At 46.3% G+C, this 16,054-nt stretch overlaps 1 protein-coding gene across 1 annotated transcript in view; it reads left to right on the forward strand.

Annotated features, from left to right (window-relative positions):
* The window catches only part of Crlf3 (cytokine receptor like factor 3), a 40,248-nt gene extending 35,223 nt beyond the window's left edge, over nt 1–5,025 (forward strand). Inside the window, exons 7-8 of the mRNA XM_052756946.1 lie at nt 2,488–2,600; nt 3,355–5,025. Coding sequence (XP_052612906.1) covers nt 2,488–2,600; nt 3,355–3,608 — 367 coding nt within the window. The 3' untranslated portion in view covers nt 3,609–5,025. The remainder of the gene's footprint in view (nt 1–2,487; nt 2,601–3,354) is intronic.
* The last annotated feature ends 11,029 nt before the right edge of the window (nt 5,026–16,054 follow it).

The following is a 16,054-nucleotide window of genomic DNA, read 5'->3' on the forward strand; positions in this document are numbered from 1 at the left end:
CAGTGGGAAGCTGCTTACTAGCTTGCTTAGCCACGTTTCTTGCATACTCATGCCCACGTGCTTAGGGATGGCACATCTCACAGAGGGTTGGGCCCTTTCACCTCCATTGCAGTTTTTAACCCATGCCCCCCAGGCCATTCATGTGTTTTGAGACAGGTTCTCACTATGGTACCCTGGTTTAGAATTTATTATGTGCCCAGGCTGGCCTTGAACTTGGCAGCAGTCCCCTTTCCTCTGTCTCCAGAGTGCTAGTATTGTGACAAGTACTACCACATCCAGAGGTTAATAGCTTTGGGGTGAGTGAATTTGATTCAGTGTTTGCTTGTAGTAGATCCTCCATCCTCCACACCCCTCAGTAAGGGTCTTACTTTATAGCCTAGGTTGGTCTGAGTGGAACTCACTGTATCCCAGGCTGGCTTCAAACTTTCAGCAATCCTGTTTGGTGTTAGGGTTACAAGTGTGTGTCACCATACCTGGCTTGTTTTATTTATTACTGTGTGTGCACAAGTGTGTGTATGGATGGATGTACATATGTTTGATCTGTGTGTGTGTGTGTGTGTGTGTGTGTGTGTGTGTGTGTGTGTGTGTGTGTGTGTAGGTGCACTCATGCCATGGCGGCATGCCTGTGAAAGTTACAGGTACAACTTTCAGGAGTGGGTTCTCAACTTCCACAACGTAAATTCTGTGCATCAGATTCAGTTGTCAGACTCTAACGCAAGCATTTTCATGCACTGAACCTTCTCACAAGCCCTTGATTTCCTGAGACATAGTTTTGTGGGTTTTTTTTTTTTTTTTTGGTTTTTCGAGACAGGGTTTCTCTGTGTAGCTTTGCGCCTTTCCTGGGACTCACTTGGTAGCCCAGGCTGGCCTCGAACTCACAGAGATCCGCCGGCCTCTGCCTCCCGAGTGCTGGGATTAAAGGCGTGCGCCACCACCGCCCGGCCGAGACATAGTTTTTTTATGTAGCCCAGGCTGGCCTCAAACTCTCCTCCTAAGTACTGGGATTACAAGAATGCACCAACCGACCACATCTTTAATCCCAGCACTGGAGAGGCAGAGGCCAGAGAATCTCTTGAGTTCGAGGCTAGCCTGGTCTACAGAGTGAGTTCCAGGACAGCTCCAGCTCCACGGAGAGACCCTGTGTTTGTATGGGGGGCGGTCATCGGTTACTACACCAACCTTGCCTGGCTTTTTTCTTTTTGCAGTACTGGGGATCAAACCCAGGACCTAACATATTCAGGGCAAGGCCTCTGCCACTGAGCTACATCCTCACCCTGTTTTCTTTTTATTAGTGTTAACATTATTATCCCTTCTGAATGAAGGAGATCTTTTTTTTTTTTTGTACAGAGCTCATTTTTTGCCATTACCAGATATATGTGTTAGCTTCTTATATTCAAAAAGTAGTCTAGGACTGGGGGTACACTCAGTGGGACAGTGGGCAGTTAGCATACAGAAGACTCCGAGCTCGATCTCCAGAACCAGAGAAAATACCCAAACTGCCAGCATGAGTCAGTACTACCTAGAAGAGCACAGTGGAGAAGCTGCTGCTACGGAAGGTATTTTCTATATTAGGGTGTCCCTGGTAGGTCGTCCTTGCTCCAGTGGGTGGTCCCACACCCAGATGACATGCAGCAAAAGAAAAATAGGAAGTTGAGAGGGGAACATGTTGGAGGATAGTGTTGGAAGGAGCTAGAGGCAGGAAGAAAGATGGTTATGATTAAATATATTTTATTCTTGCATAAAGTTCTCAAGGAATAAATAAAAAATACTATTTTTAAAAAATTAGTGTTTGAGTCAGGCACGGCACACATGATAATTCCTGCCAGCACCAGAGAGGCTGGGGCAGGAGGATCATGAGTTCAAGGTCAATTAGGCTACCTATGTAAGACCTTATCTCAACACAAAACAGAAATGAAGTTAATTTGCTTTTAACTAGGATCTTTGAATCTCATCTGTTCCTCCATATGCTCTGTGGAGAGACATTCTATAGTCCCAGGGAGAGTGCAACTGGGCTGGAATTTAGTGTTTTGCTGCAGCGATACCCTAGAGGTACAGCAGCTGATGAAGTGGGCTCTTATTACAGACATGGGAATGTCACCCAGAGGAACTCTCCCCACACACTCTTACAGTGGGGAAGAGAAGCCAGGAGGTGGCCGTAGGTCACTCACTGCCTGACTTCTTGGTTGTTGTTGAGACAGCATTTCTTTGTGTAACCCTGGCTGTCCTGGAACTAGCTTTTAAGATTTAGTGTGTGTGTGTCTGTGTCTGTGTCTGTTACGTGTGTGCAAAAGCCTGTAGAGACTAGAAGGTATTGGATCCTGTGAAACTGGAGCTGCATGTGGCTGAGTTACCTGGTGTAGGTGCTGGGTACTGAACTCCCATTCCCTGCAAGAGCAGCAAGTACTCCTAACCACTGAACTGTCTTGCCAGTCTCATGTTACATTTCAACAAGAGAGAGATGAAATGACCTTTCTGCCTCAATTGTAGAGTTGAGACTGTGGGACAGCCCGACAGGAGAGACAGCATAGGAGTGTGTGCAGAGAAGCAGAATGGCCACGACTCTCTGCAGCGCGATCGAGCAGTGTGCATCAGCACAAATGGTGAGACACTGACTGTGACCGCGGTGGAAGTCACCTCCCCAAGGACTCCCTTGCTGGTACAGAAGGCACCATGAAAGCCCACAACGGAGCGAAACAGCCAACAGTCCTGCCCTGCTATGAGAACACACACACCCACACATAACACATACACACATATACATATATACACACCTACACACATCCACACACACCACACACACCCCACACACACACACACCACATACACACACACACACACACACACACACACCCCACACACACACCACATACACACACACACCACATACATACACATCACACAACACCACACATACACACACCCCACACACAGCACACACACACCCCACACACACACCACATACACACACACCACACAACACCACACATACACACACCCCACACACAGCACACATACACACACCCCACACACAGCACACACACACACACACACACACACACACACACACACACACACACACACACACACACACACTAGTTAGGGCTTGTGAGTTGGCTCAGTAGCTATAGCACTTGCCATGCAAATCCAAAAACCTGAGTTTGATCCTGGACCCGCATAAAGATGTAAAGAGAAAACCAACTCCACAGTTGTCCTCTGGCTGTGGGAATGGGGCTTAATCTCTATTTTAATTCATTACTAATACCCGATTTTCTGGACCGTTTCCTTTTCTGAAGTAGGAGTCAGTTTTGATTCTCTCAGTCATTGCTCACAGGTGAATGTCTCTTAACGTTTCAGGTGCAGTCTTTGTCAATGGAAAAGAAATGACTAATCAGTTGCCTGCAGTCACCTCTGGATCCACTGTCACCTTTGACATTGAAGCTGTGACTCTCGGAGCCGCTAACAGTGAAGGCGGAAACGTGAAGCTCCGAGTGACCATCAGCTCCAGTAACAGGGAGGTGGTGTTTGACTGGTTGCTTGACCAGGCCTGTGGCTCTCTGTACTTCGGATGCTCCTTTTTCTACCCGGGGTGGAAGGTGCTGGTGTTCTAGCATCGTGAGGGCTCGGCTCTGGTGTGAGCGTCTCTGTCCTCAGCCTACTTCAGTTCTGTCTGACTTTAAAAAGGTGAGCTTACCTCTGGGACCACCAGAGATGGAGAGCGGGGCTGGGTTTGCATTGTAGTATTTCAGTAAGGGGCCTGTGGTGGTGGCGCACGCCTTTAATCCCAGCATCAGGAGGCAGAGGCAGGTGGATCTCTGTGAGTTCAAGACTAGCCTGGTCTACAGAGTGAGATCCAGGACAGCCAGGACTACACAGAGAGGAAACCCTGTCTCAACCCCCCCCCCCAAAAAAAGTAATATTTCAGTAAGAAGTGAGCTGAATGGGGTGGACAAAACCATAGTTCAATTTTATTTTTAGCATAAATATCAAACTAGCTTTAAAAGTGCATACTTTTCCACTGTTCTTCCTAAAGCTGGTCGTTAGAACAGAAAAATGTCACATGATTAAATCTTCAAGATCAAAGTCCGTAAGAAACAACAGAAGAAGGCAGCTAGAGACCAGGGCTCTGGAATACTGTCATTTTGTTGCTCCTCCCTCCCCCACCCCTTGAGTGCGCTGACTGTTCCTGTGTTCAGTAGTCTCTGGGTCTGAAAAGCTTAGTGGATTCTGCATTTTCACAGTGCCTGAGCAAGCGTCTGTGACAGCCAGTGTTAGCGTCCCCCCTCTTCCCTGGCAGTGTGAGACAAAGTAGGATGGAGGGGGCCGGGCGGTGGTGCACGCCTTTAATCCCAGCACTCGGGAGGCAGAGCCAGGCGGATCTCTGTGAGTTCGAGGCCAGCCTGATCTACAGAGTGAGATCCAGGAAAGGCACCAAAGCTACACGGAGAAACCCTGTCTCAAACACCCCCCCCCCAAAAAAAAAAAGAAGGATCGGACGGACGGAAGGTCTACATTCCGCAAGGTGAAGCCACTTACAGAAGTACACAGCAGTGTTAGCCAGTTCTTATGTGCACAGCATGCACCCATGTGCACCCTGCCTCAGCGATGCACATGGGCCCATGCAGAGCAGATAGTCCAGTGTAACATCAGGTTGAGAAATGGTCTTTTAATGGACCAAAGAAATATAGGGTAAATACTTGACCTATTTTTTTTTAAAACTTAAATTTGTGTAAAATATTTATTTGACTTAATATGTAAAAAATGTGGTCTTGTTATACCAGCGTACAGATAAGTTTTAATGTGAATTTTTTCTTTTGTTTTTACCAGTAGTAAAAAAGTGGAAAAACAAGTGTGATATTTTTGTAAGATAATTTATTTGGGGAATTATGTTCCCTTTTTGACAATCATGACCTTTCCTTCTTCCCTTGTTTTGTATAAGTAAGTGCCTTTTCTCATGTTAATAAGAAGTTCTAGAGTGTAGGTGCCTTTATCCAGCCTTCGGAAACAAAATAAAAAATCAAAAGTTAACGGTGTGTGTTTTGTGGGGTTTTTTTTTGTGTGTGTGTGTGTGTGTATAATGAATCCAATTTTAATATGCTTTTTTTTTTTTTTTTTTTTTTTGGTTTTTTCGAGACAGGGTTTCTCTGTGTAGCTTTGCGCCTTTTTCCTGGAACTCACTTGGTAGCCCAGGCTGGCCTCGAACTCACAGAGATCCGCCTGGCTCTGCCTCCCGAGTGCTGGGATTAAAGGCGTGCGCCACCACCGCCCGGCTTTAATATGCTTTTTATTAGAAAATTTTAAAAAGGTTCATTGTGGCTTCAGGCATTTTCTTCTCTTGTAAATGGCTGTTTATACATGCTTGTGTTCTGTCCCATCTCACACCTGCATAGTCCTTGCATGGACCACATGCACCATAAATGTGGATTGAATGAATGGAGATGAGTCACTTTCTCCAGACATCTTCATCTCCAGAATTCTTAAATGTATGTTAATGTGTATGGATTGTCCTGGATCTCGCTCTGTAGCCCAGGCTGGCCTCGGACTCACAGCGATCTGCCTGGCTCTGCCTCTCGAGGGCTGGGATTAAAGGCATGCGCCACCCCACTGGATACTAATGGGAAAGTACCTGCTGATGATCACAGCAGTGGGACAGATGGAGGGAGACGGACGGACTCAGCTGCCCGAGGTGCTTGGAGAGCAGCTCTTGAAGATGAGTGGCAGCTAACAGGAGAGGCCTGGGGTGCAAAGCTGGAGTGAGGGTCTGGAGGCTGACTGCAGTGGCCAGGAGTCTGGACAAAGCTTCTGCAGTCAGATTGCAAGTCTTGAATACTAGTTAAAGAATTAGTATTTAATCAAATAAGTTGAAGTAGATGTTTTCTTGATCTTTTTCCTTTTTTAAAGATTTATTTATAAGTGTGTGTGTATCTGTGTATATATGCAGATGTGCACCTATATTTGTGATACCAGACTTGTTATGTTTCTATTGGGATCCAAACTTTTGGTCCTCATAATTGCATAGAAGTGTTCTTAACCACAGAGCTATCTCTTGAGAGAGAGAGTGTGTGTGTGTGTGTGCGCGCGCGTGCGCATGCACGCATGCATGTGTATGTATATATATAATATATTTATTTGTGTGCGTGCATGCTGAAGCTCAGAGGACATTGCAGGAGTCAGTTCTTGCCCTCTACCATGTGGGTCCAGGGATCTAACTCAGGTCATCAGCCTTGGTGTCAAATGCCTTTATCTGTGAGCCATCGTAATAGTGCACTCCCCACCCCCCACCCCATGATGGTACTATGAAAGACACCAGGCAAGTAGGCTTAAAGTAGTCAGAAAGGCCTTGGGGACAGATGTGGATGTAGGGACATAGAAGAGGTTTTCTAATTTGCACCTTGGGGAGGAAAAGGTTTACTTGGCTTATAGCTTTCAGTCAGTCATCTAGGAAAGCCAAGGCAAGAACTCAGAGCAGGAGCTTGAAAAACCCACAGAGGAATGCTGCTTACAGGCTTGCTTCCCTGGACTTCATCTTCTTTCTTTTTGTTTCTGTTTTTGGATTTTGAGACAAGGTTTCTCTGTGTAACTTTGGCTGTCTTAGAACTTGTTCTACAGACCAGGCTGACCTCAAACTCTTGAGATCTGCCTGCCTCTGCCTCCCAAGTGCTGGGATCAAAGGTGTGTGTGCACCACCACTGCCTGGCCAGCCATCATTCTTACACAGCCCAGGACAACCCCAAGGAGGGCATGGCTCACAGAGGACTTGGCCCTCCTACATCAGTCACTGATCAAGAAAATGCTGTTAGACGTGCCCACGGGCCAGTATGAAGGAGTCAGTTTCTCAGTTGTGATTCCTTCTTCTCAGGTCTGTCTAGGGCTGTGTGAATTGATGGACACTAACGAAAGGGGATCAAGCTGGCCCTATAACCCTCCCAATGACTTCCAAACTCAAGGATTAGAGACACAGTCTGTTCTCACCGGAGAGAAACATAGCGTTTACGTTTTAGTTGTACTTTTTAAGGAGGGCATTGGCAAAGTTTGGGTTTGGAAAAGTCTGGGTCCGATGGTGCACCAGTAGGAGAATCTCTGGATTAGAAGCCATCCTGTTCCTGGTAGGAAAATCTGATGTGTTTTCTGGACTTCCTGTTTTCTCTGTGTAGTATTTCTGTATGACCCATGACCCGGAAGGTTTCAGGTGGTGCCCTCCTGTCCATTCCCGTCAATACACGTGCAGTGGTTGATGCCTCTGAGTGTGTCTTCACAGATCTTGATATTTTCATTTACTGAGTTAAAAGTTTCTTAAATGGATTCCAAGGAGTTTGTAGTGATGATTTATAGTTTTTCTCTGACTCTCACATAGAAAGAGTAGCTGGCAGGTAGGGAGGCATATGCCTGTCATCCCAGCACTCGTAAGCAGATGAAGACAGAAGGATCAGAAAGTCTAGGCCATTCTGGGGAACATTCTTGGGAGTGTTGCAAGTAAGAAGCAAGCCTGGGAGACAACTCTTATGTGTGGAGAGACGGAGAAAGAAGCCAGCGAGATCGTTCAGCAGGTAAAGGGACTCACCAAGCTTGGCGCCCTGAGTTGTCCTCTGACCTCCACATGTGCACATATGCACACATGAAATAGAGCAGTTACACAGAGTAAAAGGTTTCTGTGGATAACACTGGAAGGCTGTGGCGGGAAACTCACTCGAATCACAAATTCAAGGTGGTAGAGAGAAACCACAAATGCAGGACCTCTGTGATCTTAGTGTCTGCATAGACATGAGAACAGGAGGAACCCCCAGTCATCAGCAGATGCTCTCCGGAAAGCACTATGGAGCAGTTTGGAAATAGCAGTAAAATTTGGGGGGCCCCAGCGAATGCTTGCAGTGTTGAGGGCTGCCCTCAGAGCTGGTCCAGGGAGTTGTACACCTGTAATCACAGCATGTGGGAGGTCAAGGTAAAGGCATCTGGAATTTCTGCCCAACACTGGCTTCACAGTGAGGCCCTGTCTCAAAACTAAAGGGGCTAGAGCAGTGACTCTGGTTAAGAATACAAACTGAGCCGGGCGGTGGTGGCGCACGCCTTTAATCCCAGCACTCGGGAGGCAGAGGCAGGCGGATCTCTGTGAGTTCGAGGCCAGCCTGGGCTACCAAGTGAGTCCCAGGAAAGGCGCAAAGCTACACACAGAAACCCTGTCTCGCAAAACCAAAAAAAAAAAAAAAAAAAAAAAAAAAAAAAAAAAAAGAATACAAACTGGGGGCCGGGCGGTGGTGGCGCACGCCTTTAATCCCAGCACTCGGGAGGCAGAGGCAGGCGGATCTCTGTGAGTTCGAGGCCAGCCTGGGCTACCAAGTAAGTCCCAGGAAAGGCGCAAAGCTACACAGAGAAACCCTGTCTCGAAAAACCAAAAAAAAAAAAAAAAAAAAAGAATACAAACTGGGGCTGGAGAGATGGCTCAGAGGTTAAAAGCACTAACTGCTCTTCCAGAGGTCCTGAGTTCAAGTCCCAGCAACCACATGGTGGCTCACAACCATTTGTAATGAGATCTGGTGCCCTCTTCTGGTGTGCAGGCATACATGCAGGCAGAACACTGTATGCATTAAGATCAATTTGGGTAACAGAAGACTCTGGCTTCAAAGTAAAATAAATAAATTAAAAAAAAAAAAAAGAATACAAACTGCGGGCTGGTGAGATGCCTTAGCTGTTAAGTGCACTGGCTGCTCTTCCAGAGGTCGTGAGTTCAATTCTCCCAGCAACTACATGGTGTCTCACAACCATCTATAATGAGATCTGGTGCCCTCTTCTGGAATAAAAGTGTACATCCAGATAGAACACTCATACACATAAATAAATCTTAAAAAACAACTGCTTGCCGGGTGGTGGTGGCGCACACCTTTAATCTCAGCATTCGGGAGGCAGAGCAAGGCAGATCTCTGTGAGTTCGAGGACAGCCTGGGCTACCAAGTGAGTTCCAGGAAAGGCGCAAAGCTACACAGAGAAACCCTGTCTCGAAACCAAAAAGAATAAATGAATAAAAATAAAAAAAACAACTGCTCTTGCAGAGGACGTGAGTTCAGTTCCCAGCAGGCATGTCAGGCAGCCCACTACCAACTGTAACTCCAGCTCCAGGAGGTCCAACACCCTCTTCTGACCTCTGTGGGTACATTCGCAAATATGTGTCCGTACACAGACACACACATTAAAAATGAGCAGCCTACCCTTAGGCTGAGTGTCTTGCTGGGACACAGAACTCAGGAAAGCTGCTGTTGTGTTGAGGACATGGCCTGGTGAACAGAAGTGCTTGTCAGGTGATGATGACCTGATTTCAAATTTCTAGAACCCGTGGTAAAGCCAAATGTAAACACCTCTTATCCAGGACCAGCAGAGAAACAAGAAGACCCAGGCTCTAGCAAGGTGTATGGTGGGACTGGCACCTGAGTTTGTCCCCTGACCTCCACGTTCCCTCAGGAACGTGTGCCACACGTACTTTCGCCCTGTACACATAGCAGAGCTGTTGAAAGTCATGGTTTCGATGAAGACTGCAGTCAAATACAGAAGAAAATCAGCAACATTGAGGGATCATGTCAGAGAAGCCCTCCCACATCGGGCTCTAGTTTGTGTCTGAGGGCCTCTCTTTCTCTTGACCCTGTGCTTACAATCAGTATTAAAATGTCTTTGGGGCCAGAAAGTTGGCTCAGCAGTTAAGAGCACTGGCTGCTCTTCCAGAGGACTCCATTTTCAGCACCCACCTGGCAGCATGCAAACGTCTGTAACTCTGCTTCTAGGAGATCTGATGCCCAATTCTGGCCTCCTTGTGCACCAGACACACACATGGTTCACAGACATACATGGCATAGGCAAGCATTCCTACCCATCAAAATAATAAGATACCCTAAGTAAATCCCAGCTCTGGAACTCTGGCCAGGCAGTGATAGCACACACTTGTAATCCTAAGTACTCAGGAGGCAGAGCCTGGGGGATCTCTGTGAGTTCAATGCCAGCCTGGGCTACACAAAGAAATAATTTCAACTCTGCTTCAAACAAATGGCAAAAGATGCAGAAAACAAACAAAAAGCAATCGTGGGATGAGGAGAGGCCAGGTGCCTTCCAGTTAGTGTCTGTTGTCTTCATTCAGTTTGATCATTCTAGACACTGATAAGGAAATGAAGTTTCTACCGAAGTGTGGACATTTGGCTAGTCACGGTGATGGAATCTCAGCCCCAGAGGCTGAGCCAGCCTGGCTCCTTAGCCACATTCTGTCTGAACTAACCAGAGAAGCTAGAGAGATGGCTCAGTTGGTAAAGTGTGAGCATGAGGACCCGAGTTTGATTCTCAGCATCCTGTGAGAGCCTGGCATGGTGGTACCTGGAACTAGAGCACCATGGAGACAGAAAGGATCCATCCCCAGAGCTCATTGGCCAGCCAGTCAGCAAGACACTATACCTTAAAAAAAAAAAAAAAAAAAAGTAGATAATAGTTGAGGAAGATACCTGGTGTCCACCTTTTTTCACATGTATGTACACACATTTTTACATGGACACGTAAACAACAAAAAGTAAATAAATGGCCACTTTTTAGTTGTAAGACTCTAGACCATACTCAGTCTTTGCCGTGTGTGTGTGTGTGTGTGTGTGTGTGTGTGTGTGTGTGTGTGTACACTCACCCACCTGTGCATCTGGAAGCCAGACTGTGTGTCTGGAAACCAGGGGAACGAGTGTTGGATGTCCTCTATCATTCTCTGCCTTATTCCGTTGAGGTAGAGTCCCTCCCTGAACCAGAAGCCTCAGTGATCCCTCTCCAGACCCTCACTGCCTCAGGGTTACAGGCACAGAAGGCCACACAGGTCTTGTTATGTCGGTGCTGGGACCCCCGCTGGACTCTTCAGGGTTGTGTCGCAGTCACTCTCACGCACTGGGCATCTCTAGCCCCACTTATTAAATCTCTTTGCTGCTGACATGCAGTCGGGCCTGCAGTAGGGGACATGTTAGGGAAGGGAAGGCCTGCCTGTTCCTGATAGGGAAGTCTAGCTCCCCCTCAGTGGCCAGGCTTGGGAGGTCAGGTACACATTGCAGAGCTGTGTTAAGAACACTGACTGCTCTTCTAGAGGTCTTGAGTTCAATCCCAGCAACCACATGGTGGCTCACAACCATCTAATGAGATCTGGCGCCCTCTTCTGGCCTGCAGATATACATGCAAACAGAATACTGTATACATAATAAATAAATAAATAAATAAATAAATAAATAAATAATATGTATTTTTTTTAAAAAAAAAAACCTTTTTAATACCATTCTGACAGATCTGTTAAGCACACTTCAGTGTCTTTTTTTTTTTTTTAAGATTTATTTATTTATTATGTATACAGAAGAGGGCGCCAGATCTCTCTGCAGATGGTTGTGAGCCACCATGTGGGTGCTGGGAATTGAACTCAGGACCTCTGGAAGAGCAGTCGGTGCTCTTAACCTCTGAGCCATCTCTCCAGCCCCCAGTCTTTTTTTTTTTTTTTTTTTTTTTTTAAGAGAACTAGAGAGATGGCTCAGCAGTTAAGAGCACTTGCTGCATTTCCAGAGGACCTGGATTCAATTCCCAGCACCCATATGGTAGCTCACAACCATCTGTAATTTCAGGTCCGGGGTGGAGATCCAACAGCATTTTCTGGCCTCTTTGGGCAACCAGGCATGAATATGGTGTATTGAAGAGAAGGCACAACAGCATCCTGTGACTCAAGCTCCGAGGGACCCTGGTCCTATTTCTAAACTGTAGACACCTGCATGTGCATGGCATACGTTATGCTACCTCGTACACATGATTAAAATTTGTTTGTTTGTTTTTTCAAAATGAGTTTCTCTGTGTAGCTTTTGGAGCCTGTCCTGGAACTTGCTCTGTAGACAAGGCTGGCCTCCAACTCACAGAGATCCACCTGGATTTGTCTCCTGAGTGCTGGGATTAAAGGTGTGGGCTACCATCACCTGGCAATTAAAAATCTTTTAAAGCAATCACACAGTAGTGGCTGTCCATTGACACCTTTCAGAGTTTGTTGTTTTTTTTTTTTAAGACAGGGTTTCTATGTAGCAGTTCTGGCTATCCTGGAACTTGCTTTGTAGACCAGGGACATTGTCCTTATTATGTGATCTACCTGTTGTGTGCATGTTGCTGCTTGACTATCTGGTCTCATGAGTATGTATTGTGTGGCTGAAGAGAGCATTATAGCACTGGCCGTTTTATGCCCAGATTACGGGGACCCCCAAAAGATCACCACGGAGACCAAATCCCATATGTAAAAGCCAAGAGCCTTTATTTTCGAGCTCCGAGCTTGGTCTCTCTGTCTGTCCAATACAGCGGTGAGAGCAGAGAACCCTGAGCTCAGGCAGGGTAGTTTTAATCATGGCAGAGGTTGGGGTGAGGGGATTCCCAGGGTTCAGGCCCCTGACGGGCTGACATTTGTCTAGTGGTATCTGTAAAACAAAAACAGGTGTGTGCTAGACTCAGGGACATCTGGCCACCTTATCTAACCTTATGGAATGGTCGGAATGTTTGGGATGTCAGGTAATTCCCTTTACAACTAGGGCCTCCCTGGGTGGGGTCAGCTTATGGCTTTTCCTGGGTCTGGGTGTTGTCTGCCAGTAAGCCTGCCACAGAAGCTGTGTGTGGGCCAGAAAGCCTGTCATGGCAGCTGTGTGGTCAAGCTGTTTTGGGCCCCCCACACTCAGCACTCCCATGGCAGCCGACAACTCTCTAATTCTAGTTTCATGGAATCCAGCACCTGCCTTCTGACCTCTGTGGCCACTGCACACATGTGGTACTGTGGAACCAAAATAAAACCAAAATGCTTTCACCCCAAAACTAAAGGCCTAAGACTGCTTGCTCCTTTTTAGCTACAGGCCTTAAGTTACTGGAACAGGCCACAAGTTACTGAAACCAGTCAGTTCAGATTCCAGAAACCAGGAAGTGTAAAAGTACAGAGTCACAAGGTAGTCAGGAGGTAATGGCTGCTGGACTATGGAATGTTCTCTCCCTTGCCCCCTAGGCAACTGCTTGACCATAGAATGTCCCAACCCTAGTTTCCATAGTGACTGTATAATCACCAGATGCCCCCATCTGGGGGCAGCCAATGAGAAATGGTGGCGGGGAACCACTCCCTTAGAAGTAATATCTAGAAGTCCCTAGAATCGAGCCAATCAGAATTGTACCTGTACTAGCACCCCTAAATGATGTAACCTTGTGATTTTTCCCTTTAAAAGCTGAGCTTGCAGACAGGCGGGCACTTCCCCCAGCCTCCACTGCATTGGATCTGTTGGACGAAGTCCCTGCCTGGGCTTGTATTGCATTTGGATATCCCGAAATTAAACCGTGCTTTTGCATTCCGGCTTGCTGGTCCTTGGTGGTCTCTCTGGGGGTCGAGATCTGGGCACAACAGTACACACACATACATATATGTCATGTAAACTCAAACATAAATTTTCTTTTCTTTTCTTTTTTTTTTTAAAGTTTTCTGAGACAAGGTTTCTCTATATAACAATCCTGGCTGTCCTGGAACTTACTCCATAGACCAGGCTGTCCTCAAACTCAGAGATCCACCTGGCTCTGCCTCCAGAGTGCTCTGACTAAAGGCATGCGCCACCACCGCTTGGCTTGGCCAGTTTTTATATGTTGTTTTTTTCTCATTGGAAGTCCTTATTGTGAATCTTCTCATCATTTTAAGCTGGTATAATGCCACTCAACTGCTGCCTTTCTGGATGTTTGTGATACCTGTGTAAAGCAGGGCATTGTAATGCTTTGAGGCCTTTCTCTTAGGGAAGTTGTTCTCACCAGGCCACACTTCACAATCACCAGGAGAGCTCTTTAAGCAAGGAATTCTTTTTAATTGGTCTCCTGAGGATGTCCCCATCCACTTCCCCCTTTTTTCCCTTTAAGAAACTAGATGATTCTATTGTGAGGATCAATTTAGGCGTAACTTGTTCTAAAGCAAACATTTCCACAGAGAATTTTTTGTTGTAACCCTAATCAGAGTATGTATTAGTACCCATCTTGCTTTTTTTGTAGTGCTCTTTTACAGAGTAATCTGTAGACAGTAGGTTACTTTTGTATGACAAAGACTAGGCTATTATGTATTTAAAATTACGGAAACAGGGTCATCATGGCTCAGCAGGTATATGCACTTGCTGCCGATCCCGTTAGGTCTAGTTGGATTTGGTTCCTGGAGAGGCCCCAAAGACACAGCTTCTGTGACAGGCTTACTGGCAGCCAACACCCAGATCCAGAAAAAGCCTTAAGCTGATACCACCCAGGGATCCACCCAGGAGTGAGGAAGTACCTGACATCCCAAACATTCCAACCACTAGATAAGGTGGCCAGATGTCCTTGAGTCTAGCACACACCTATTTTTTGTTTTACAGATACCCTAGACAATTGTCAGTCAGTCAGGGTCCTGGACCCTGGAAAAACTCTGCCCCGGGCTGGAGAGATGGCTCAGGCGTTAAAGGCTAGGTTCACAACCAAAAAACTCTGCCCCATCTGCACTCAGGGATCTCTGCTCTCACTGCTGTCAGAGCTTGAAATACAGGCTCTTTGCTTTTACATGCGGGATTCGGTCTGGTGGTCTTTTGGGGGTCCCTGAGATCTGGGCATAACAGCACAGACAAGTCCTCTGACCTTCATATGTGCACAGTGGCACACAAGAAATGGAATAAAGCTATTTTAATTTATACATTTTTGCTGGTTTGTGATGTTGAAAGGTATGGGACATACCTACCTCCCTAGGTATACCGATAACTGATAAATAGTTCTAAGACTTTAGTTTTACTTTTCTTTTTCCTGATAGTCTTGTCATGTAGCCCAGGCTCACTTTGAATCCACTATGTAGCCTCTGGTGGTTTTGAATTCCGGACCCTCCTGCCTCCACCTGCCAAGTGCTGTGATGCAGGTGGTTTTTTTGGTTTTTGTTTTTAATGTGCTTGCATGCCTCAGTGTATGTTAAGTGCAAGGAGGCCCATGACTGCTTTGGAGCTGGAGTTAAGAGTGGGCTGTGAGCTGCTCATTGTGGGTGCCAGGAACTGAACTTCAGCCCTGTGGGGGAACAGCAAGTGCTCTTAACTGCTGGGCTGTCTCTCCAGCCCTTACTGACCTCTTACAGACTCTAGTGTACATGATGGAGTTTGGATGAGGATACATTTCAATAAAGCCATCCTTGAGCTGAAAAATCTCAAAAGGAAAACATTTATCACAGCCAACCAGTATTAGGAAGAGCGCACTACCGACTGGCAATTACCAACATGAATAAGTGGCCGCATGGAGACTTAGTGCCATCTATCACCAGCCTAGGAAAAGGTAAGAAGAGTCCGTATGAATTCATTCTATCGGTTTTACACCATGCTAAAATAGACCCCACTGTAAACCAATCATTTGCTTATGTTATATACCTGAATTCCTAATCTCTAACCTTTTTGAAGGCCAAGATAAATTCAATTTTTATTAGAAACACTGGAAGAAGTTGCCAGACATGGTAGTGCATACCTTTGATCCCAACACTCTGGAGGCAGAGGCAGGTGGATCTCTGAGTTCCAGGCCAAGCCTGGGACAGCCAAAGATACAGAGAAACTCATTCTTGGAAAACAAAGTATTTTTTAAAAGTCAGGTGTGGGACTGCATACCTTTAATCTCAGCACTCTGGAGGCAGAGGCAAGTAGGTCTCTCAAGGCCAGCCTGGTCTACAGAGTAAGTTCCAGGACAGCCAGGGCTATATTGAGAGAAACCCGGTCTCAAAACAATAACAAAAGGAGACACAAGACAAAGTACACACACACAAAATCTACACCTGAAGATGCCAGTGTGGTTTACTGGCTTTGCTCTGCACCACATACTTAGAAAACAATTTGGGGCCAATAATTTTTCTATATAAATTCATATATGAATTATCTCAATAGAGATAACAGCACAGGCAAGGCTCCAGTTCCACACCATGCTCAGCATATACAGAATCACTGTCAATGACAGTCTTTCGCCACAGCAGGTTGTTTTTCTTTCCCCGATTCCCTATTAGCTCTTCCATCAACCCAACATACTTTTCTGGATCCTT

Source organism: Peromyscus californicus, unplaced genomic scaffold, assembly GCF_007827085.1.
Source record: "Peromyscus californicus insignis strain IS unplaced genomic scaffold, ASM782708v3 Scaffold_3__1_contigs__length_106647218, whole genome shotgun sequence".
NCBI lineage: Eukaryota > Metazoa > Chordata > Mammalia > Rodentia > Cricetidae > Peromyscus > Peromyscus californicus.